The sequence below is a fragment of the Rhinopithecus roxellana genome, chromosome 6 (genome assembly GCF_007565055.1).
Source record: "Rhinopithecus roxellana isolate Shanxi Qingling chromosome 6, ASM756505v1, whole genome shotgun sequence".
Lineage (NCBI taxonomy): Eukaryota > Metazoa > Chordata > Mammalia > Primates > Cercopithecidae > Rhinopithecus > Rhinopithecus roxellana.
Window position 1 is genome coordinate 114,672,157 of NC_044554.1, and position 24,124 is coordinate 114,696,280.

The following is a 24,124-nucleotide window of genomic DNA, read 5'->3' on the forward strand; positions in this document are numbered from 1 at the left end:
GACTAGCAACATTTAGCGAACAATAGTACATTAAAATTTATTAGGGACTTACTTTTGACTTAGCAACTATGCATAAGTAAACACAATTTTTCTTAAGTTTGATTGCTTATACTCTAAAAGTCTGGTTTTTTGGATCGTCTGTGGAACTTAAAAATGAATTTTAAAAGGTTGGATTTTGCATTGTTCCTTCACGATGTCCAAACAGTATATCGTCTATTCCTGATGACAAATCAAAATAAAGCACACAGTCCTTGCAGCGACTCGTCGGATTCATTGTGGTTATATTTTAATAGATAATCTCAAACTGGGCATTCATGTCACAAATGTTTGTTTTGTCTCTATCTCTGGCCATAAGTGAGTGGACAGCTTAGTCAAAATTGGGCCCCACTGGGGAAAAAAACCCTCAAAAACTGAAGAATTATTTCCTGGTTTTATTATTTAAGGGTACAATCTAATTCCATCATTTTCCTATCTTCCAAATTTTGATCGTTATTTGGCTCTTATTTTGATATTAAACTCACATTACTTAAAAGTAGTCATTTTAAAGTGAACAATTAAGTGGCATTTGCACAGAACTGTTCATTTGCAATGGTGTGCAACCACCAACTTCACCTAACTCCAAAACATTTTTATCACCCCAAAAGGAAAACTCACAAAGCAGCTGTATCATTGTTTTTCAACTTATGGAAATGAAGAGTTTCATATTTTTCTATTAATTTTTTAACAGCACACAAGATACAGAAAATGTATAGAAGCAGATACTTTATGTTTTCAGTCCATTTCTAACCCTTTTTCCTATTTTAACAACAAAAAGAACTTACACTACCATTTTAATTTGTCATCTCTGCCCCATCCTACAACAAACTACAGTTGCCGGCATGTCATGGACCCACACTGTGTGAATTACAGAACACATCTCACAGCATCAAGCTGACAAGTGATGACAACCACCAGACAAAAGCCAGTGGCCAGAGGATTACCATCAGTTCGCCTAACCCCAGTGCTCCAATGTCATTTTTCTATATCACATTTTTCAAGCTGTTTCCTCACTGCAGGCAGAGATACATCTTGTTTACATGACACAGTTTACTAATGTTATTATTTTATTTATTATGTTACAAAATTCTTGCCCAAAAAAGTAAAGAAGCATTCCAAGGTAATATGGTTAACACATAACATCTCAAACCTATGTCCAAAATCCAAACACTGTATTTAAGCCAAACTAAATATATTTGCACATACAAAAAAAAAACATTAACACATTTAGCCTCTAATCCATATGTGATTTACACATTAAAGGCACAATCAAAACATCCATACTGACAATTTTATAAGATAAGCCATTAAATTTCCTCTCAAATTCACTTTTGCCAAAATATTCCTAATGACATAATTATAATGACTTTTATTCCTTCAATCAATAAATATTTATTGAACACTTTCAACATGAAAGTACAGAACAGATGCTCCATGGGAGATTAAAGGAATCTGAACATTTTCTGGGTACTCACAGAATCCCATAAATGTCACAAAAGCGTAAATGACAGATTGACAAATGAATATAAGTGATGTAACTGTGCTCTGGGGAAAAGGAAATAACCAGACTGTTTGTGAACTTCTGGACACTGGCTCGGAACTGACACTGTTCCCAGGAGACCTTCACTGTGGCTCTCCAGTCAGAGTAGGGGCTTACGCAGGTCAGGTAATCAATGGAATTTTAGCAGAGGTCCAACTCAGAGCAGGTCCCTGAACCCATCCTGTGGTTGTCTCCTCACTTCCAGAAGGCATTAATGGAATGGAATGGCTAGCAGAATTCCCACACTGATTTCCTGACTCGTGAAGTGAGGGTTATTATGGTGGGAAAGACAAAGTGGAAGCTACTAGAACTGCATCTACCTAGGAAAACAGTAAACCAAAACCAATACTGCATTCTTGGGGGGATTTCAGAGATTACTGCCACCATTGAGGACTTGAAAGATGCAAGGGTGGGGATCCCCACTACACCCCCATTTGACTCGTATCTGGTCTGTGCAGAAGACAGACAGAGCTTCCAGAATAACAGGATATTGTTAAGCTTAACTAGGTGGTGAGTCCAACTGCAGCTGCTGTACCAGATGTGGCTTCATTGCCTGAACAAATTAACATGTCACCTATCTGGTATGCAGCTACTGATCTGCCAAATGCTTTTCTCTCTGTCTATGTTAGTAAAGACCACCAGAAGCAGTTTGCTTTCAGTTGACAAGGTCAGCAACATGCCTTCACTGCCCTACCTCAAGGGCATATAAATTCTCTAGCCCTGTATTATAATTTAATTCACAGGAATCTTGATCACCTTTCCCTTCCATAAGATATTAATATCATACTGGCCCAATACGCTGATAATATTTTGCTGATTGTAACTAGTGAGTGAGAAGTAACAACCACTCTAAACTTATTGGTAAGACATCTGTGTGTCAAAAAGTGTGAAATAAATCTAACAAAAATTCAGGGGCCTTCTATCTCAATGAAATTTCTAGGGGTCCAGTGTTATAGAATACATAGAGCTATCCTTTCTAAGGTGAAGGATAAACTGTTGAATCTGGCGCCTCCTGCACCAAAAAAGAGGCATAGCATCTAGCAGGCCTCTCTGGATTTCGAAGACAACACATTTCTCATTTGCATGTGTTGTTTTAGCTGGTTTACTGAGTGGCCTGAAAAGCTGCCGGTTTTGAGTAGAGCCCAGAACGAGAGAAGGCTCTGCAGCAGCTCCAGGCTCTGTGCAGGCTACTCTGCCTCCTGGGCCACATGACCCAGCAGATCTAAGGGTGCCTGAAAGGGAAGAGGCAGAGACGCATGCTGAATGGAGTCTTTGGCAGGTTCCTCTCGAGGTGAACTGGCCCTTAGGATGTTGGGGCAATGCTCTTGCCCTCCTTGTGGATAACGGCTGCCTTTGAGAAACAGCTGCTGGCCCACTATGGGGCCTTAGTAGGGATTGAACGCTTAAATATGGGCCACCAAGCTACCATGGGACCTGAGTTGCTCATCATGAACTGAATGTTTTCTGACCCACCAAGCCAGAAAGCTGGGTGTGCACAGCAGCATTCCATCATCAAATGGAAGTGGTATGTGTCCGGGCCTAAGTAGGCCCTAAAGGCACAAGTCACATAAAGAAATGCCCCCAACGCTGACGGTCCCCACTCCTGCTGCACTGCCTTCTCTCTCCCAGCCTGCACCTACAGTCTCCTGGGGAGTTCCCTAAAATCAGTTGATGGAGGCAGACCTGGGCCTGGCTTCCAGATGGTTATGCATGATATGCAGGCACCCATGTTAGTGGATAGTTGCAGCACTACTGCCCCTTTCTGGAACACCCCTAAAAGGACAGTGGTGAAGGGAAATTCTCCGACGGACAGAACTATGGGCCATACATCCGGCTGTTTACTTTGCTTTGAAAGAGAAATAGCCAAATGTGTGATTATTACAAATTAACGGACTATGGCCAATGGTTTGGCTGCATGGTCAGAGTCTTAAAGAAACACAATTGGAAAACTGGCAATAAGAAAACTGGGATGAGGTAGATGAACAGACCTCTCTGAATGGGAAAAAAATGGGAAAGTATTTGTGTCCCATGTGAACGCTCACCGAAGGGTGACCTCAGCAGAGGAGGATTTTAATAATTAAGTGGATAGGTTGGCTGGCTCTGTGGATATGAGTCAGCCTCTTTCCCCAGCCACCCCCGTCATTGCCCAATGGGCTCATGAACAAAGTCACCATGACAGTAGGGATGGAGATCATACACGGACCCAGCACCATGGACTTCTACTCACCAAGGCTAGCCTGGCTAAAGCCACTGCTGAGGAACCCAATCCACTAGCTGTGACTTTTGTTTTCCAAATCTCTCCACCAAACATGTATTTCTTTAAACACACACGAACATGTATATACACATACATTTCCCTAACACAGACAGAACAATTAAAAGACAAATTTCCATAGAATTGTCATATCCCACACTGCACAAAATACATGCCTTTGCTTATGAAAAGCTTCATAAAATGTATGAACTTTTTAAAACCTAGTAGGAGCAAAGTATTACAAAACTATAGTATTTAAAACAATATGGCACTGGCATAGGAACAGACAAACCAGAGGGGAAAAACAGAAAGTAAAACTCAGCATTTATTTCCTGCTTACTCTGGACCATCAGGCAATAGACCAGGTACTTTGGTACTTAGTGTATATATATATATATATACACACACACACATTACTATATATATATATATATTCCACTTACTACATATAATAATTCTATAAACTAGACCTTGATATTGTCATTTTAGAGATAAAAGACTGAGACTTTGAAAGTGTAAACAATTTGCTCGAGGTTGCTAAGGGTTTCAGACAGATTTGAAATTCAAGCTCAGGTCTATCTGACTCCAAAACCTGCATACCTGAGCCCAGAAACAAACCCTAATATAATATTTAGCTTACTGAAAATGAAGCATAAAAAATCAGTACAGAAAAGAATATTCAATTAATGGTATTGGGACAACTAGCTGTCATATCTTAGGATGGGAAACCATCTTATAAACACAAAAACAATCAGAGACACCAAAGAGAAAAAGAAAAACCAAATATTATAAAAAATATTCAAATTCTGGAAAAAAGCAATTGAAATTAAAAAGCAAACTAACAATCAGAAAAACATGTATAAAAATTGAATGAAAAGCTGATGTGTTCACACATAAAGAGATCATGAATTCAATATGAAAAAAGCAACAACCACAAAAAAGGGCAAAAACATGAATCAAATAAAATGATACACGGGCCGGGCGCAGTGGCTCACACCTGTAATCCCAGCATTTGGGAGGCCGAAGAGGGTGGATCACTTGAGGTCAGGAGTTTGAGGCCAGCCTGGCCAACATGGTGAAACCCTGTCTCTACTAAAAATATAAAAATTATCTGGGCGTGGTGGCACACAACTGTAGTCCCCGCTACTCAGGAAGCTGAGGCAGGAGAATTGTTTGAACCCGGGAGGTAGAGGTTGCAGTGAGCTGAGATTGTGCCACTGCACTCCAGCCTGCGCGACAGAGCAACACTTCATCTCAAAAAAATTATAATAAAAATAAATAAATGAAAATAAAATGATATATGTATTATTTTTCTATATTTTATAAATTAAAATTAAAACGTCCTATCTCACTAAAAATTTTTTAAATTAACATTACAATAATGAGAAACGACCTTCTATCCATGAAAATGGAAAAGATTTTAAAGATACTAATATCCATTGTTATTAAGTTTATGGCTAAAAACAAGAGGCACTCTCATGGTCTATCAAGAGAATATAAACAAGTAATTCTAGAAAACAGTTTAGCAATAATACTCATTAGCCTAATAATTTTCATTCTAATTTCCATGTAAAGAAATAGTCAGAAACCCAAATAATAATTAAAATTTAAAAATCCTCTAGATGCTCAATAACAGTTTACTGGTTAAGTGAAATGTTCCACAAACAGGACAGGGTGGGTTTGGTACCTGAGGAACAACTCAGCCATTTTCTATTGCAAATCTGAAAAATGTAGGTAGCAAGTCACTGGAGGGATAAATGGTTCCACCTTTTAAAATGACGAAATAGCCTTTGAAAACCACTAGCTTAATATATTGCCATATATACGGCTCAGGTTACACCACTAAAACTGGTTTCGAAGAACATAAAAGGTATAGAAAACACAATATAATATTAAAGGTTTTAAAGGTATAAATTGCATATGCTATACATAATATACACATGCAGCCAGGCACGGTAGCTCACGCCTGTAATCCCAGCACTTTGGGAGGTCGAGGTGGGTGGATCACGAGGTCAGGAGATCAAGACCATCCTGGCTAACATGGTGAAACCCAGTCTCTACTAAAAATACAACAAAATTAGCCGGGCATGGTGGTGGGCACCTATAGTCCCAGCTACTCAGGAGGCTGAGGCAGAAGAATGTCGTGAACCCAGGAGGCGGAGCTTGCAGTGAGCCAAGATCATGCCACTGCACTCCAGCCTGGGCGACAGAGCGAGACTCCATCTCAAAAAAAAAAAAAAATTATATACACACACACACACACATGCTAAAAAAATGTGGATTTTTCCTTGTTTGTACATTTTAGTATTTTTCATATTCTGTATAATGCGCACACACTACTTCATGAACAGGAAAAAAATAACGGAGTGGTTGGTGTTGCTGTTGTTCTTAATATATAGGGCCACAGTCTCAGCAAAAGCTTAAGGGATTGCTAAGGTAGCACGACCTACAAAGACTGTCTTCTACGTTTTCTCAAACAACAGGAGACAGGAAATAAAATATACATATAAAACTGGTAATCTCTTAAATTTAAACTTGCTCTTTTCCTCCACTGGATTACAGCACCATGAACATAATAGCAATGAAAAAAGAATATACATTATTAGTCTAATGCACCACAGCCTTCTACAGCAACTCCAGTAATCACGTGTCACACATAAAAAGTGACATCTTGGCAACATCTCTAGTCCCAGCACTTTGGGAGGCCAAGGTGGGAGGATCACTTCAGTCCAAGAGTTCAAAACCAGCCTGGGCAACATGGCAAAACCCTGACTCTACAAAAAAAAAATACCAAAAATTGGCTTGGCGTGGTGTCACGCACCTGCAGTCCCAGCTACCTGGGAGGCTGAGGTGGAGGATCACCTGAGCCCAGGAGGTGGAGCCTGCAGAGAGCCATGATCATGTCACTGCACTCCAGGCTGGGCCACAGAGTGAGACCCTGTCTCAAAAAAAAAAAAAAAAAAAAAAAAAAAAGGATGTTTTCCAAATGCAAAATGTCAACTATAAAAACTAAAGCATACTTAACTGTAACCCTACTACACATGCAAGTTATTCCATTTTTTTTCTTGGATTTGAGATCCCAACACTTCTTTATGTTAACTCAGAAATTCCAAATTCCCTGACCTATAATACAAATGTAATGAAAACAAGCTATCTCTGACACATATTTTTTTAAGTCAAATGGCAACTTAGATTAAATATTATCAAAGAAGGACATTTAACCATTAACTCATAAGGTTCTTACTAAGAAAAAAAATTTTCAAAAAACTTTTACCTTAAAATGAGATGAAGAAATTGAAATACATAACAAATTAAAATAATTATTAACACTGATAACACCAACAACTAATAACATTAACAAAATAATAACTAGTAATATAGTTACTAGTAACACAAATCAATACTAATAAAATGAGAGAGGGGTATGGGCATGATGAGCAAGAAAGATATCCAAATTCCTAAGAGCTGTAGTTCTAACACATAATTACAAAATCTTAACAAAGGATAAATGCTTGAGGTGATGGACACCCTGTTTACCCTGATGTGATTGTTTTGCATTGCATGCCTGTATCAAAATATCTCATATAGTCCATAAATATACACACCAACTATATACTCACAAAAATTAAAATTAAAACATTAAAAAATAAAAATAGGCCGGGCACGGTGGCTCAAGCCTGTAATCCCCAGCACTTTGGGAGGCCGAGATGGGCGGATCACAAGGTCAGGAGATTGAGACCATCCTGGCTAACATGGTGAAACCCCGTCTCTACTAAAAAAAAATACAAAAAACTAGCCAGGCGAGGTGGCGGCACCTGTAGTCCCAGCTACTTGGGAGGCTGAGGCAGGAGAATGGCGTGAACCCGGAAGGCGGAGCTTGCAGTGAGCTGAGATCTGGCCACTGCACTCCAGCCTGGGTGACAGAGCAAGACTCTGTCTCAAAAAAAATAAATAAAATAAAATAAAATAAATAAATAAATAAAAATAAAAATAAATTAGAATGTCTCAAAAAAGAATTACACCAGTATGTTCTATGAGAGACAAGAGTTCAGTTTACATACACTAAATTGACTTGTAAAAACAATAAGAGTCTTCAGAAAGAAGAAAGAAAACACCTCACAGTATAAATAACTATCATAATAGCTACCACCTATTAAGTGCCTACTAAAAGACAGTTACTTTACATACATCATTCCTATTCCAAAAACAAGCCAGCAAGCTGGGTTTTATTTATCATCCCAATTAAGACAATAGGAAACCGTGGCAAGAGGACAGCAGCTTGCCCAAAGACTACAAAGCAATACACCACGATACCTATTTGTACCTGACATAGAGTGTTTTTCCCCTTCTATATTTTGAAATGACTAAAGAAACTACTAGCAAATAAATAAAATAGAAACTATAGCTGCTGTTTTTTAGGTCTTTTGAGATGGAGTTCCACTCTTCTTGCGGAGGCTGGACGGCAATGGTGCAATCCCGGCTCACTGCAATCTCCCCCTCCCAGGTTCAAGTGATTCTCCTGCCTCAGCCTCCCAAGTAGCTGGGATTACAGACGTGCGCCACCACGCTTGGCTACTTTTTATATTTTTAGTAGAGACGGGGGTTTCTCCATGTTGGCCAGGCTGGTCTCGAACTCCTGACCTCAGGAGATCCACCCCCCCCCCCCCCACCCTCGGCCTACCAAAGTGCTGGGACTACAGGCCTGAGCAACTATGCCCGGCCAGTTTTCTAGTTCTTAAATGGAGGCTGAGTTCTTCTGACATATTCAGATAAACCAAAATTCTCTCGCTAAATCCTGAAATGAATTTATCAAAATCGTAAGTATAAAAACTGCTCCTTGACTAAGAGAAAAGTCTTTCACAACTAAACACAGAAATGATAAGTAAAATCTGGTTTTGTGACATTAAAGACCCAAATCGTTTACTGGAGGAAGTCACAAATTATGAAGAAAACTAAGAAAAGAAAAATCTAAAAATATGATACAGTAAAAAAATAAAATATTGATTGTGATTATATTAAGTAATATATACTAACCATGAATCAGGGAGCCATTTAGCCACTGAATATAGTAGTTGTGAGGAAAAGAAAGCAGGATTTCATTGCTGATTATTGAGAAGGGTAAAAGCAAAACAGCCCCAGCTGACACTGCGAGAGTGAATGTGCTCAAAAACAACCTGGAAGAAAGGAGAGTCATCGTCACAAGGGATCTGAAAAAGCCATGAACATGAAAGTCATCAAAAAGAATGCAAACTCTTTAATGTTTTAATCAAAAAAGAATTATATTAAGAACTTTATTAAATATATGTAGTTGGAAGACAAATGATACACATACGGGCCTAGAAGTTAAACTAGATAAACTTTAAAACTCCTTACTCTATGAAAATGTCAATAACTCTAGCAAGTAGTACCTAAAAGACAAACATATACTGAAGACACAGTACTTCACATATTTTACAAAGAAAAAATTGTAGTTCCTTCCTCTTTGAAATATAAGTATTTATTTCACAATTGCATTTAATTAACAACTTTGACAACATATGCTAACAGCAATGCAACAACTGAGGTGAAAAAATTACTGTGAAAGCAGTATTAAAAAATTTAATTTAAAATGTTTATTTTAGAGGGAAAAAAAACTTAGAAAGCCTGACATCCCTTTAATGGGTAAAGATTAAATAAATTATAGTAATAAACAACAGAAAACTATTAAACAATATTGTACTATTAATATTTAAAGCACTACTTTGTCATTTAAAAAAACAAGATAGCTTTAATAGGTACTAATATGGAACAATATCTAAAGTAAGTTAACCAAAAAAATGAAGAAAAGCATGAACAATAAATGTAAAACATGCTCTACCCCCAACAAATGTGTATTTATACAGAGGTACAAAAGAAATCCAGCATAATATGTAACAATCCCATTGGAAAGAGAGATTATAAGGGGCTTTCACCTTCTCAGTTATACATTTCTGAAACACTTATTTTTTACAACAAACACCTAACTTTTTAAAAGATTTTACAAGGATAAATTGGCAAAGGAAAAAAGAACTTCACCAATATTAGAGACAGAATGGGTATTAAAGTTCTATTACAGTTAATATTGGAAGAAAGTAAAAACAAATGTAAGAAAATACTTTTTAAAAGCAGGAAAAAAAAAAACAAAATACCCAAAAACACATCTAACAGAGAAACTTTGAGGCCAGTGCCATCTTGTGGCAACCAACAGAAGTGTATTCCTACTTAAAAGCCAAAAATAACCAGGATTCCTTGGTTCAGTAAATCAATGATAAATTTTTAAATGGAGACTATATGATACATACCAAAAATACAACTGAAATCAGATACAGAATTTCTGTAAATTCGTTTTGCTGAACAGACACTGCGTTTCCTGGGAAAAGTCCTCAGACAACTGCTATCTCAGGGTCCACAGCCAACTCTGGCAGCGACCAACCAGCAAGCGGTCTCCAGCAAGCTTCTCCAGTCACGGGAGGCAGCTATTCCGATTGCTATCATTCCTTCCCGTGCTAAAATTGAGATCAAATCCAAAATCTCGCCATTTCAGGTCCTGCAGGGCTATCCCAAGATAATTTTCCAGGCTCTTCTCTCACCATGACCCATTTCAACATACACTTAGACTTACCTAACTCCTTCATAGCCCAAACAAGAAATGGATTTTCAGGACTCCTTGCCCCTCTGCACAGTCTACTCACTCCCTAGAATACCCTCTAAGTTGCATGGCAAACTCATACATGAATTTCAAGACAGACCCCAAACATCATTTGCCCTGTGAAGTATTTCACAACTTCACCTTCTGAAATGGAGCATTATTTTTAAAAATTACATCTTCAGAGTAATGCATCTTTTCTAATTGTGGTAGTAATAAGACAAGTGTTTCCCCAAATATCTGACATTTGTAACTATCTCCTTAATCCAATCAGGAAGAGAAAACTTTTGTCTAAATAAAATAAGGTGATGAGGGCATGCACTCAGATGCTGAATATAACTAGTGACTGAATATAACTAGTGTAAAAATAAAAAAGCCCTATCTAGGCCGGGCGCGGTGGCTCAAGCCTGTAATCCCAGCACTTTGGGAGGCCGAGACGGGCGGGTCACGAGGTCAGGAGATCGAGACCATCCTGGCTAACACGGTGAAACCCCGTCTCTACTAAAAATACAAAAAAAAAAACTAGCCGGGCGAGATGGCGGGCGCCTGTAGTCCCAGCTACTCCGGAGGCTGAGGCAGGAGAATGGTGTAAACCCGGGAGGCGCAGCTTGCAGTGAGCTGAGATCCGGCCACTGCACTCCAGCCCGGGCGACAGAGCAAGACTCTGTCTCAAAAAAAAAAAAAAAAAAAAAAAAAAAAAAGCCCTATCTACCCTATCTATAGATATTGTGAAGTGTCTTTGCAAGGTGATGATGAATTAAAACAACAAAACCACCTTAAATCACTTTAACACTCCACAAAGCTTTCATATACTTTCAGTTAGTAAACAAGGATCAGGATCCTTGGATTATGAGTCTCTCATCTCCTATTCTTAACCCCCATCATCAGGGATGTGGGATATGATGAGGTTTCTCTTCAAATAACCTGATCAATCTTTTATTCTTTAATTCATAGTACCCCCCCCTTTTCCCTTTTCCACCTTTTTTTCCTTCTTGCCTTTGTTAGATGCCCAGGCACACCACAGTACCAGGCGTTATCAGTACCAGCTCACATTCCTTTCCTTATTTGGAAAGAGGACTAACTTTCTAGCTCATTAGACACCCCTTCCCCTTTCCTCTCCAGTTTCTTTAATGTGCCCACCTTATCTAAGAAAAATCAAAAGTTTAGCCAACCAGGATCAGATTGTACAACCCGACCCCAGCCAATGGGGAAAGGGTACAGGGCAGGACTTGCGTCAGGAATACAAGATCTCGTGCCCCTTTGTTCAGGTGTGCTCTCATGGCGACTGGCCAAGGAGGCACCCCTCTGTGCAGAAATAAAATTGCTCTGCTAAGAATCCTTTGTTTGAGTGTTCAATTTCCTTAGGATTTTGAGTGTTGTTCCTAACAGTGATATGGTTTGGATATCTGTCCCCTCCAAATCTCATGTTGAAATGTGATCCTCAGTGTTGGAGCTGGGGCCTCATGGGAGGTATTGGATCGTAGGAGCAGACCCTACAGTAATGAGTGAGTTCTCATTCTGTTAGTTCACAAGAGAGTTGGTTGTTTAAAGGAACCTGGCATCTCCTCTTCAATCCTAATCTCCCTTCACCTCCCACCATGAGTAAACGCTTCCTGAGGCCTCACCAGAAGCCATGCAGATGGTAGTGTCATGCTTGTACCTCCTGCAGAACTGTGAGCCAAACAAATCTTTCTTTATAAACTACCCAGTTTCAAGCGTTCCTTTATAGCAACACAAAACAGACTAACACAATCAGGCTCTTCCTAAGCTTTCTACCATGGTCCTGCTGCTCCTCATTGCCAGAAAATGACTGAATCTCCTGTTTCAGAGTGAAAAAAGGGGTACGATCCCTTCATACTCACCACCTGATAAAGCTACCAACAGACACAATTATTCTCCTATCTGTCAACCTCCTGCTCATTTGTGCCGATCTACCTCTGCCGTCTCCAGGGACCTTGCTTCACGGGTGAGTCATCCTCCCTCTAGCTGCTGACCGGCCAAAAATAAATATCCTCAGGTGCTTCTGCTCTTTCAAAATGCTTCTGAAGTAGAACTCACATATCACACCTTTACTTCTTTAACCTCAACTTCTTTATTAGCCCACTGCAGTAGGACTTCTGCTCCTCACCCAGTTCTAAAGAGGCGCTCCTTATGGTCAAATCCATCAGATACTTTTATGACCTTCTATGACATTTCAAATTGATAAGCACTACTTCCTTCTTGAAACTCTTCCCCACTTCCACAATATTCCCTCTTCCTCATTTTTCAATCTCAGACTCAATGTGACACTCAATTTTTTAAACAAAAAACAAATGCTTTTTTATTTATTTGTAGTTATCAATAAAATGAAAGACCTCACATTTTTAAAACTCCACTGCAAAATACAGGTTATCATAAACATGTATTTCATGGGTTAATATTTCAATATATATATATATATATATTTTTTTTTTTTTTTTTTTTTTTTTTTTTGAGAAGGAGTCTCGCTCTGTCACCCAGGCTGGAGTGCAGTGGCCAGATCTCAGCTCACTGCAAACTCCGCCTCCCGGGTTTACACCATTCTCCTGCCTCAGCCTCCGGAGTAGCTGGGACTACAGGCGCCCGCCACCTCGCCCGGCTAGTTTTTTGTATTTTTTTAGTAGAGACGGGGTTTCACCGTGTTAGCCAGGATGGTCTCGATCTCCTGACCTCGTGATCCACCCGCCTCGGCCTCCCAAAGTGCTGGGATTACAGGCTTGAGCCACCGCGCCCGGCCTCAATATATATTTTTAATAAAAAAGACTAATCATAATCAAAACCTGCCACTTTACATCTTAAAGTTTAACAGGTTGATAGTATCTAATCAGGAAGTACATGTGGAAACAAGACTTCATTATGGTTGAATTTAAATCATTCAAAATTATTCAATAAGATGTATATAGTGTTGATGACAAAGAAAGTTTCATATTTCACATTTTGCTCACACCCTCCCAAGTACCATCAAGAGGTCTGATTCTCTGGGCAATAGAAAAGTAACAAATTGAGTGACATTTTACATTCATCTGTGAAATGTTGGCATACCAGCATTCAATCTTAAGTCTTCATCTCAGCTAATCAATAAACATTTGCTGCATGAACTAGGCTTTCTAATACGTCACTCTAAACCAGTGGTTCTTAAGCAGTAGCACTATCAGGATCACCCATGGAGCTTTTGTTAAAGCCCATCTCGGAGATTCTACCTCAGGGGGTCTTTCAGGTGAGGCTCCCTCACTAGACAAGTATTTGCAGAGTGCCTGCTCCCCTGTCCCAGCACTGTGCTAGGCACTTGAGAACAGTGAAGGAACACAAGCGAACATTCTTGCCCAAGGAGGGCTTATCCTGGACTGGAGAGAGTCAGGCAATAAACAATAAAACATTAAATATGTAAATGCATAATATACTAAAGATAAGTGCTACAGGAAAACACAGTAAGGAGGACTGGAAATGGGGAGGAGGACACACAGGTTTCAATATTAAGTGTGGCACTTAGGGAAGGCCTCACTGAAAAGTTGAGACTTAGGGAAAAACATAAAGCAAAACAAAACTGAAGAAGGTGAGAGTGAATTCAGTGGGATATCTGACAGAAAAGAATTCTAAGCAGGACGGGCATGGTGGCTCACACCTGTAATCCCAGCACTTTGGGAGGCCGAGGTAGGTGGATCACCTGAGGTCAGGAGTTCAAGACCAGCCTGACCAACATAATGAAACCCCATCTCTACTAAAAATATAAAAATTAGCTGGGCATGGTGGCAGGCATCTGTAATTCCAGCTACTCGAGAGGCTGAGGCACGAGAATCACTTGAATCCAGGAGACAAAGGTTGCAGTGAGCCGAGATTGCGCCACTGCACACTCCAGCCTAGGCAACAAGAGCGAAACTCCCTCTCAAAAAAAAAAAAAAAAAAAAAAAAAAAGAATTCTAAGCAGACAAAACAGGTCAAAAGCCCTTAGGTGGAGGAAACATTAATTTTACACCTATTGTGTATCAAGCACCTTACCCTAGTTAGGTTTTTTTTTTTTTTTTTTTTTTTTTTTTTTGGCAAATGCTATTTAATCCACACAACAGCACTCCAAAGTAGATGGGAACTCTGTTTTACATACACAGAAAGTGAATATTTCTCATTCTCTTCTGGACGCAAGTTAATCATGGGTCCAGAATTTGAACCCACGTCACCCTAACTCAACAGTTCTCACTCATTCTACCACAGCAAAAGACAAAGAGATCAACAAGGGGAGGAAAGAAAGACAGGGGAGACGAGGTCAGACTCCTCTCAGGTGACCCTCTTCCCCATGCCCCTCCCCTAACTGTATCACCACTTTATACGAACCCACTGACCTTCAGGGAAAGGATTTCTGTATGCATCCCCAGGATACGGAAACCACCTGTGACTCGGAAAACCCAAACCCCTTGCACGTGCTGTGCCAGCTGCCCCAAGAGCAGATAAAGATGCTCCCGGGCATCTACCATAAGGAAATAGCACATCACCCTACTGTCATTCAACGTACTTTTAGGGGTAAAAGACAAAGTGCTGTGTTCTTTTCTGTTTATAAATTATGGATCTACAAGTACACTGAAGTGGATGTACCACCACAGGTAGCACCAGACTGAATGGAGAGGAGAAAGGTATGTATCTCACTTGCCCTTCACACCTAGAGGGTTTCACATGGAGAGAATATCTACCTTTTCAGTCTCTTATTCGTTGTAGCTTTTGTGAGGTGAGTGAAGCGAAGTTTTAAAGGAGCACTAATTTATACAGAGGAAAAAAATGATTCACTTAATTTTCATAAATGTCACAGGGCCAGGAATAAAACTAAAACCCCTAATTCTGTAAATTTAAAACATCAAGTTTTGGGCCTAGGTTTTAAAGCGAGAAAGTAAGAATTTTCGGCATATAGTTACAGCTATTTTTGTTTCTTATCTAGCTTCCCTATGTCATTTAAAATAAATTACCAAATCTAGTAAATCACAATCCATTTATATTCATTTTTCAGTTATGAAACAAATCAGGCTGGGTCAAGTCATTTATTAGCTGGGAGTTATTAATTTCTTTACTGAGGTGAAATTCACATTACATAAAACTTACCATTTTAGGGTGAACAATTCAGGTGTGTGTAGTTCATTCACAATGTTGCACAATCACCTCTTTCTTTCACAATCATCACACCAAAGTAAAGTGCCAAACCCATGAAGCAGCTGCTCCCTGTTCTATTCTCCTCTCCCTCAGCCCCTGCAATCATCAATCTGCTTTTATCTACTCTGGACATTTCTTATAGATGGAATTGTACACTATGTGGCCTTTTGTGTCTGGCTTCGTTCACTTACTATGGTCCATCCACATTGCAGCACATATCAGTACTTCATTTCTTTTATGGCTGAATACTATTCCATTGTATGTAGAAGCATTTACCTCTATGTATGTACAAGTATGTGAAAGCACATAGAATCTTTCTCTTCCTCTTCCCCTTTTCTTAATTCCTCATCCTCCTCAGCAAAGGATGCATAATCTGACACCAATTACGAAGAAAGATCAGACAAAACCAAATAACTACCTAATAATCTTCAAAAGTATCAAGGTCAGGAAAGTCAAGGAAATACTGAAGAAGTGTTTCGATCTGAAGGAGACTAAAGGACATGACACCCAAATGCAGCGTGTGATTCTGAACTGGATCCTTTCACCACAGAAAGGACATTATTGGGATAACTAGTAAGTGTGAATGGAGTATGAGTGGTGCTGCTGTCTATGCTAGCTTCACCATTTGGATACCTAGGTAGAAGGCACTATTTATAGGAATTACACATAGAAGCATCCTGAGGAAATGAAGCATCAGATGAGCAACTTCTAAACAGTTCGAGTGAAAAAACTTTTTCTTCTACTTCCACCTTTTCTGTAAACTTGAAATTTCAAAAGAATGTTAATGTATCAATAAAAAAATCCTAGAATACAGAACTTTCCTACATAGGCACATCTGTGTAATTTCACATTTAAACAAGCAAAAACTAACAGAAAGGAATTCGCTGCTTTCCATTCAGTTTGATACTTCAATAAACGTAACAATAAAATTTATTGATACTTCAATAAAATTACAAGACCTCCCTATCATATCTCACTGGTGTACATAAGGAACCTACAAGACAGTCTGGGTCCACGTTCCTGCTCACAGCAGGCAGGTTCAGTTAACCAGAGATGTCTGCTGCCTGGTTCAAGAACATCATAGTCTTCTCAGCAGAATGTTCAGACAGCCAAGAGTCTTCTTTCTTATGACCAAGCAATTAAATTAAGCCCATTTCCTCATTTAATCCCCTGAAGATAAAATGTCAGCTCCTTAAATATGCCAATTTCAATAGGAGACAATCAGTGCTAAATTATACACACATATTTGCTTACACGTGCTTTCTAAAATTTATATGATAAAGCTATTGTAATGTGCTGGATGAATATTTTCCATACTTCTGTCCAAAAATTAGAATTGGATTTTGAGAATTGATGACTTCAGAATCAGAAACAGAACAATTGAGCTTTAAAATACATACGAAATCCTGTTGACGATGGCATCTTCATCTTCCTGTTCATCTGCAAAAACATTTAAGGTATTAATATTCCTTTATCTTCTAACAAAATGCTTCATTATTAAAACTATAAACACAATATAAACAAAAGGCAATTATTGATTCAGCATAGATCCAAATTTAAATCTCATTAAATCAAGCAGTATGGTATACAGAGAATGGGATTTTTTGATTAACAAAATCCTGATTAATAAAACCACCATATGTAAATTAAAATTTGCTCAAGAAAATAAAACTTAGTAGAACCTTAGGACCACTACAAAGTAAATTGTTATACAATGTTAAGTGAAACTGCTAATAAATAAAATTTTCTGGTTAACAGTCAAATAAAATTACTATAAAATTAAAATTCAGAAACATAGAACTCATCTAATTGTCCATAATTTGCATTTGTCATTAATAATAGTAACAAGGAATCTCCTGGATCATCCTAAATAACTTGGATACTACTGCCTCAGTAACTCATAATTATTGTTACAAACAGAAATTGGCTGAGCACAGTGGCTCACGCCTGTAATCCCAACACTTTGAGAAGCTGAGGTGGGCAGATCTCTTGAGCCCAGGAATTCAAAACCACCTTAAGCAACATAGGGAGACTCCATCTTTACAAAAAAATTTTTAAAATTAACTAGGCATGGTGGCACACGCCTGTAGTCCAGGATACTCAGGAGGCTGAGGTTGGAGAATCACTTGAGCCCGGGAGGTCGAGGCTACAGTCAGCCATGATTGCCCCATTGCTCTCTGGCCTAGGGGACAGAAGGAGATCCTATCTCAAAAAAAAAAAAATTGTGTATATATATATTTAAACATAAAAATCATATATAATATATAATAAAAATATACATAATTATATATAAATATATTAAATATACTGAAATATATTTGAAATTATATATATATATAAAGTTTGCTTAATCTTTTTTAAGTAGCCAATGGCCTTCACTCTGCTACTCTCCTTGTCGCTCATGCCTGTCAGCAATCTCTTTTGTCCTCCCACATAAACTTATAAGCTAAAGAGATTGCCCAATTGTAAGAATACCACAGGCTGAGCACAGTGGCTCATGCCTGTAATCCCAGCACTTTGGGAGGCAGAGGCAGGCGGATCACAAGGTAAAGAGATTGAGACCATCCTGGCCAACATGGTGAAACCCCACCTCTACAAAAAATACAAAAATTAGCCGGTGTGGTGGCGGACGCCTGTAATCCCAGCTACTCGGGAGGCTGAGGCAGGACAATCACCTAAACCCACGAAGCGGAGGTTGCAGTGAGCCGAGATCACGCCACTGTACTTCAGCCTGGCGACAGAGCGAGACTCCGTCTCAAAACAAACAAACAAAAAAAAATACCACAAACCCTCCTGGTCCCTCCTTCTTATATGCCTAAGGGTCCTCCAAGACTCTCTGCTCAGTCTCTGGAATTCTGAGTACCCACCTGCTTCAGTATCAAGGGTGTATTTGGGACATTTTGTCAGTCCACCTCCATTCTTAATTCCAAGATTCCCAAAAGAACTTTTACAACCAAAGGGACCACAAAAGAATATAGTCACAATTAATTTTTATAACTGTTGTGCTCACATCCAATTAATCTTCAAATCTTGGCCAGGTGCAGTGGCTCACGCCTATAATCCCAGCACTTTGGGAGGCCGAGGCGGGCAGACCACCTGAGGTCAGGAGTTCGAGACCATATTGAAACCTGGACAACATATTGAAACCCTGTCTCTACTAAAAATACAAAAATTAGCTGGGCGTGGTAGTGCACGCCTGTAATCCCAGCTACTAGGGAGGCTGAGGCAGGAGAATCACTTGCACCCGGAAGGTGAAGGTTGCAGTGAGCCGAGATCGTGCCACTGCACTCCAGCCTGGGCGACAGAGTGAGACTCCATCTCAAAAAAAAAAAAAAAAATCAAGTCTTACAGAATGTGTTAATATCTCCACATTCATTTCACTTCTATTTCCAGCACACTACCAACTAGGTCCAGGGTCCTCATCACTCTCCCACCACTTCTGCATTACTCTAAAAATGATCTAATAAATCTCCAATTTTCCCACTCACCAACCTCTAATTTCACTTAGAAAGATGCAATTATATACAGTCATTCTTTCTCTCTCCCTCCTTCTGTGTCTATAGTCCATAAAACCATGCCAATGCATTTTTTTTAAATAGCTACAATACTATTTTGAATCTATATCTTCAAAAATTTTAAAGGTTATAGAATCCATGGAGTACTTCAAGTGCAGTCACAGAGCCAAGTAACAGTACTAAAGTAATGCACTAGAACCTATTTCTCTCAAAAGTCCCACAAGTTTAAACTGATAGCATAATATGAAGAAATCATTAAGTATTCATACAGCACCTACGATTAGCCCAACATCACAAGCAGATAATCCTGTGATTTTCAGAAAACAGCTGAGATTTAACAAAAAATAGTAAGGTAATTGCTTAGGTACTTATAAAACCCTGACCTAAAAAGTCTGAATTAATGAGCACAAAGTTCATTAAAAAGAGTGAGGATAACGGTAGTCCCTCTGGTTGGGTAAGGATATATGTGAAAGAATAAAAGGATAATACAAGATGCCGGTAACTGGATACTAAATAGTATTATGGAGACTCTAAATATCTACTACATGTTCTAGTAGCCAGCAAAGGTATGGGGTGTGGATGAGTTAAACATTCAAAGTCAGAGACGCTCACAAGGAACCAAATATCCTTATAAACTCTGGAATTTCCCAGACACTAAATAGCCTAGCACTATTCTTAGTTGGACATAAGAATTGTGATAAACAAGGACTCTGGTCTAAGAGGATGACTCTAAGAGTAGTCAAATTCCCTGGGGGTTATTTTTAGGTCTCTTAGTACCAGACAACTGCTTACTTCAATCACCGGCATATTCAACGCACTATGACACTGAAGTGTACTAATATATCCCATATCCCATGCCTAGACCACCTGGCATTCTAACAAAGGTTTTAACTGAAATGTTTCCACTTGCCTGATTTTCTCTTGTATCTTGTGATGATGAAGTAGGAAACAACGTAGAGAATGGCAAAAAGAAGGAAACATATCTGAAACAAAACAAAGTTAATGGATCATTTACTTTTTTGCGTATCTTTTTTAAATACTAGAAGATATATCTGTGATATTTACAGGAAAAAAGGATTTAAACTACTAAAAAGTTAAAATGTTGGACATTTTACTCATTAAAGTTTTAATAAAACATAGGCTGGGTGTGGTGGCTCACACCTGTAATCTCAGCACTTTGGGAGGCCAAGGCAAGTGGATCATCTGAGGTCAGGAGTTTGAGACCAGCCTGGCCAACATGGTAAAACCCTGTCTCTACTAAAAAACACCAAAAAAAAATTAGCAGGGCCTGGTGGTGGGCACCTGCAATCCCAGCTACTTGAGATGCTGAGGCAGGAGAATCGCTTGAACCCGGGAGGCGAAGGTTGCAATGAACCAAGATCATGCCATTGCACTCCAGCCTGGACAACAAGAGTGAGACTCCATCTCAAAAAAAAAAAAAAAAAGTTTTAATAAAATATTAATTTATATGAACTAGTCAATTAGTCCTGTTTAACACCATTAAAAAAAAAAAAAAAAAAAAAAACCCAATGGAGACTTTGCTTTCCATAACTTGATCTTGATCAAATGTTTTTCAAAATCATGTGGAAGTGTGAAGAACCAGACTATCACCACTGACAATTCTGAAAAATAAAGTCAATTAGAAACTACTAACACTACCAAATATTAAAACACTATCAAAAGCTTCAATTCATTTAAAGAAGGTGCTGTCACCAAAAACTGACAGATACATTAAACAAATTCCACTATATAAAAGTTTAACATACAAATGGAATCACAAATCAATGGGGGTGGGAAATAATTATTAAATAAATATACCCCCATATCAAAACAAAAGGCAGTTAAAGAAGAGACTTCTTTAAGATAGTATTAAATTCTGTATTTTTAATTTGCTTTTTTTTTTTTTTTTTCTGAGACAGGGTCTCACTCTGCTCAGGCAGGAGTATAGTGGCACAATATTGGCTCACTGCAACCTCCCCCTCCCAGATTCAAGCAATTCTCCCATCTCAGCCTGCCAAGTAGCTGGGAATACAGGTGTGCGACACCATGCCTGGCTAATTGTTGTATTTGTTGGCAAAGACGGGGTTTTGCCATGTTGGCCAGGCTGGTCTCGAACTCCTGACCTCAAGTGATCTGCCTTCCTCGGCCTCCCAAAGTGCTGGGATTACAGGCGCAGGCCACTGCAACCGGACTAATTTTGCTTTTTTAATTGACAAATAAAAGTTATACATATTTACTGTGTACAAAATGTTTTAAAATAAGATACATTGTGGAATGGCTCAATCAAGCTAATCAGCATACTCATTACCTCAAATATTTATAATTTTTTGTGATGAGAACACTTAAAATCTACTTAGTGATTTTCAAAATACAATACATTGTTATTTATTATAGTCTTCATGTTATACAATAAACTTATTCCTCCTACCTAACTGAAATTTTGTACCCTTTGACCAACATCTCCCCAAGCCCCCAACCCCTAGTCCCTGATAACCATCATTCTACTCACTGTTTCCAAAAGTTCAACATTTTTAAATTTCACATATAAGTGAGATCATGCAGTATTTGTCCTTCTGTGTCTGCCTTATTTTACTTAACATAATGTCTTCCAGGTTCATCCATGTTGCTGCAAATGACAAGATTCTTTCTTTTTTACAGCTGAATAGTATTCCCTTGAATACACTACATTTTCTTGATCCACTCATCTGTTGGCAGACACTTAAGCTGATTCAACAACTATTGTATAGTGCTGTCATGAACATGAGAGGGCAAGTATCTCTTCAACACATTGGTTTCATTTCTTCTGGAAATATACCCAGGAGAAGTACTGCTGGGTCATATGGCAGCTCTATTTTTTATTTTTTGAGGAACCTCCACACTGTTTTTTATAATGGCCATACTAATTTACATGCCCACCAACAATGTACAAGGGCTCCCTTCTCACCACATCGCCATCAACCCTTGTTATCTTTTGTGTTTTTGATTATAGCCACTCTAACAGATGTGAGGCGATTAGCTCATGGTGGTTTTGATTTGTAAGTCCCTGATGATTAGTGACGCTGAACACATTTTCATATACCTGTTGGCCATCTGTATGTCTTCTTTTGGGAAATATCTATTCCAGTCCTTTGCCTTTTTTTTTTTTTTGATGGAGTTTTACTCTTGTTGTTCAGGCTGGAGTGCAATGGTGCGATCTTGGCTCACCGCAACCTCCACCTCCAGGTTCAAGTGATTCTTCTGCCTCAGCCTCCTAAGTAGCTGTGATTACAGGCTCGCACCACCACGCCTGGGTAATTTTGTATTTTTAGTAGAGATGGGGTTTCACCAGGCTGGTCTTGAACTCCTGACCACAGGTGATCTGCCTGCACCAGCCTCCTAAAGTGCTGGGATTACAGGCATGAGCCACGGTGTCCGGCCACCCATTTTTTAATCAGGTTAATTGTTTAATTTCAATTGAATTTCTATCAGATCTGGGGAATGACAGACTGAAAAAAAGAATGGGTCAAGCAACAGGAGATCTCGTTACAGTCAAAGACTAAGTGTGCTAGAAATAAAGGTTTGCCACAGCTTGTTGTGGAACATGGAAAAAAAACTGAAGACTCTCAAATGAAACCACTCTGAGTGATGATAAAGTCTACAGAACATCCATGCATGGATTTCTGAAGAAGTACTGGTGGCCATATGACTGAGAACAACTTTGGACCAGGATAGTAGACATTCCCTGCACATCATCATGCAGGAATGACAAACTGAGAATGAAGAAGACTACTAGCTGTGTGCCAAAGCTCTCTCAATACATAAGGGAGAGGAATAGAAGACAATACTGACAGCAACCAAAAGGACCAACAGGCATCAAAGATCCCCTGCCGCTAGAAGCCAGTGACCTGTTGGGAAAACTGGCTAGACAAGAAAATGTTAACAGCATCGCTATCTTCTCCCAAAATTATTTGGAGTGTAGAAGATGGGCCAAGAGGAAAACCAGTTCTTGGTGAAGAAATATAAATGAAGGGGTTCTTCTAAGAAGTTGAGAATAGGGAGGAAATTTTTACAATGGAATGGAAGTCTGAGTAAGGCTAAAAGAGCAATGGAAAGAAGACAGAAACACAGTGAATTACGAGGTTAAAGTCAGAGATGAGATGACTAAGGGAATTAAAATGTAGGACAGAGGCTGATTTAAATTCATTCACTCAACAATTATTTACTGTGGGCTTGCTGTATACCAGGGATTCTTCTAGGAACTGGAACATAGCAGTGAGCAAAATTGTAGCCCTCATGGAGTTTACAGCACACTGCTAGAAAAAGACAATACATACATGTAAAGTGTGTCAGATGACAACTATGCAACTTTAGAGGAACAGGAAGTGCCAGCAGGGGTGGGGACATGTCTCACTAATAAGGTGACATCTGAGGAAAGAGTTGTGGGACAAGAGGAGCCAAGACATGCAGAAATCTAGAGGAAGGGGGGAGGATTTGAGGCAGAGAGAACAGTAGTGCCAAGGATCACAGGCAATAATGGCTCCATTGTGCTCAAAAAATGAGGGGGCAGAAGTAAGAGACAAGGTCAGAGAATAATGGGAGCCCACTATTCAGGTCACGCAAGACTCAGGTACTGTGTCGGTTTTTACCCTGAGCGAGATAGAATTCCATTGTAGGATTCTGAGTAGAGGGTGATAGGATCTGACACAGTGCAAAAGGCTCACTATAAGTGCTACACAGAAAATAAACTGGAAAAGGGCCAGGACAGAAGCAATGAGAGCAGACAACAGAGAACCGCAGGAAGCCGAGAGCAGCCACTCAGACCTGTACAAGGAGGTGCTCAGAAAAGATGGAGTTCTGGGTATGTTTTGAAAGCAGATATGATAAGATTTGCTAGAATAAATACAAGATTCTTTGCCTGAGAAACTGGAAAGACAGAGTTGCCATTTCAGGACTCAGGAAAGATGACAAGAGGAGTAGTTTTGAGGGAA

General features: G+C 39.2%; 1 protein-coding gene across 10 annotated transcripts in view; it reads right to left on the bottom strand.

Moving 5' to 3' along the window:
- The window catches only part of LMBR1 (limb development membrane protein 1), a 218,309-nt gene that overhangs the window by 148,542 nt on the left and 45,643 nt on the right, over window positions 1–24,124 (bottom strand). For 7 of the 10 annotated variants that reach the window (XM_030931963.1, XM_030931972.1, XM_030931971.1 and 4 more), the window contains exons 2-4: window positions 20,068–20,140; window positions 17,043–17,082; window positions 8,865–9,004 (exon numbers count right to left, since the gene is read on the bottom strand). In XM_030931963.1, the coding sequence (XP_030787823.1) occupies window positions 8,865–9,004; window positions 17,043–17,082; window positions 20,068–20,140 (253 nt within the window). Of the gene's footprint in view, window positions 1–8,864; window positions 9,005–17,042; window positions 17,083–20,067; window positions 20,141–22,236; window positions 22,255–24,124 lie in introns of those variants that run through there. The other 3 variants (XM_030931969.1, XM_030931970.1, XM_030931968.1) reach the window with 2 other exon arrangements.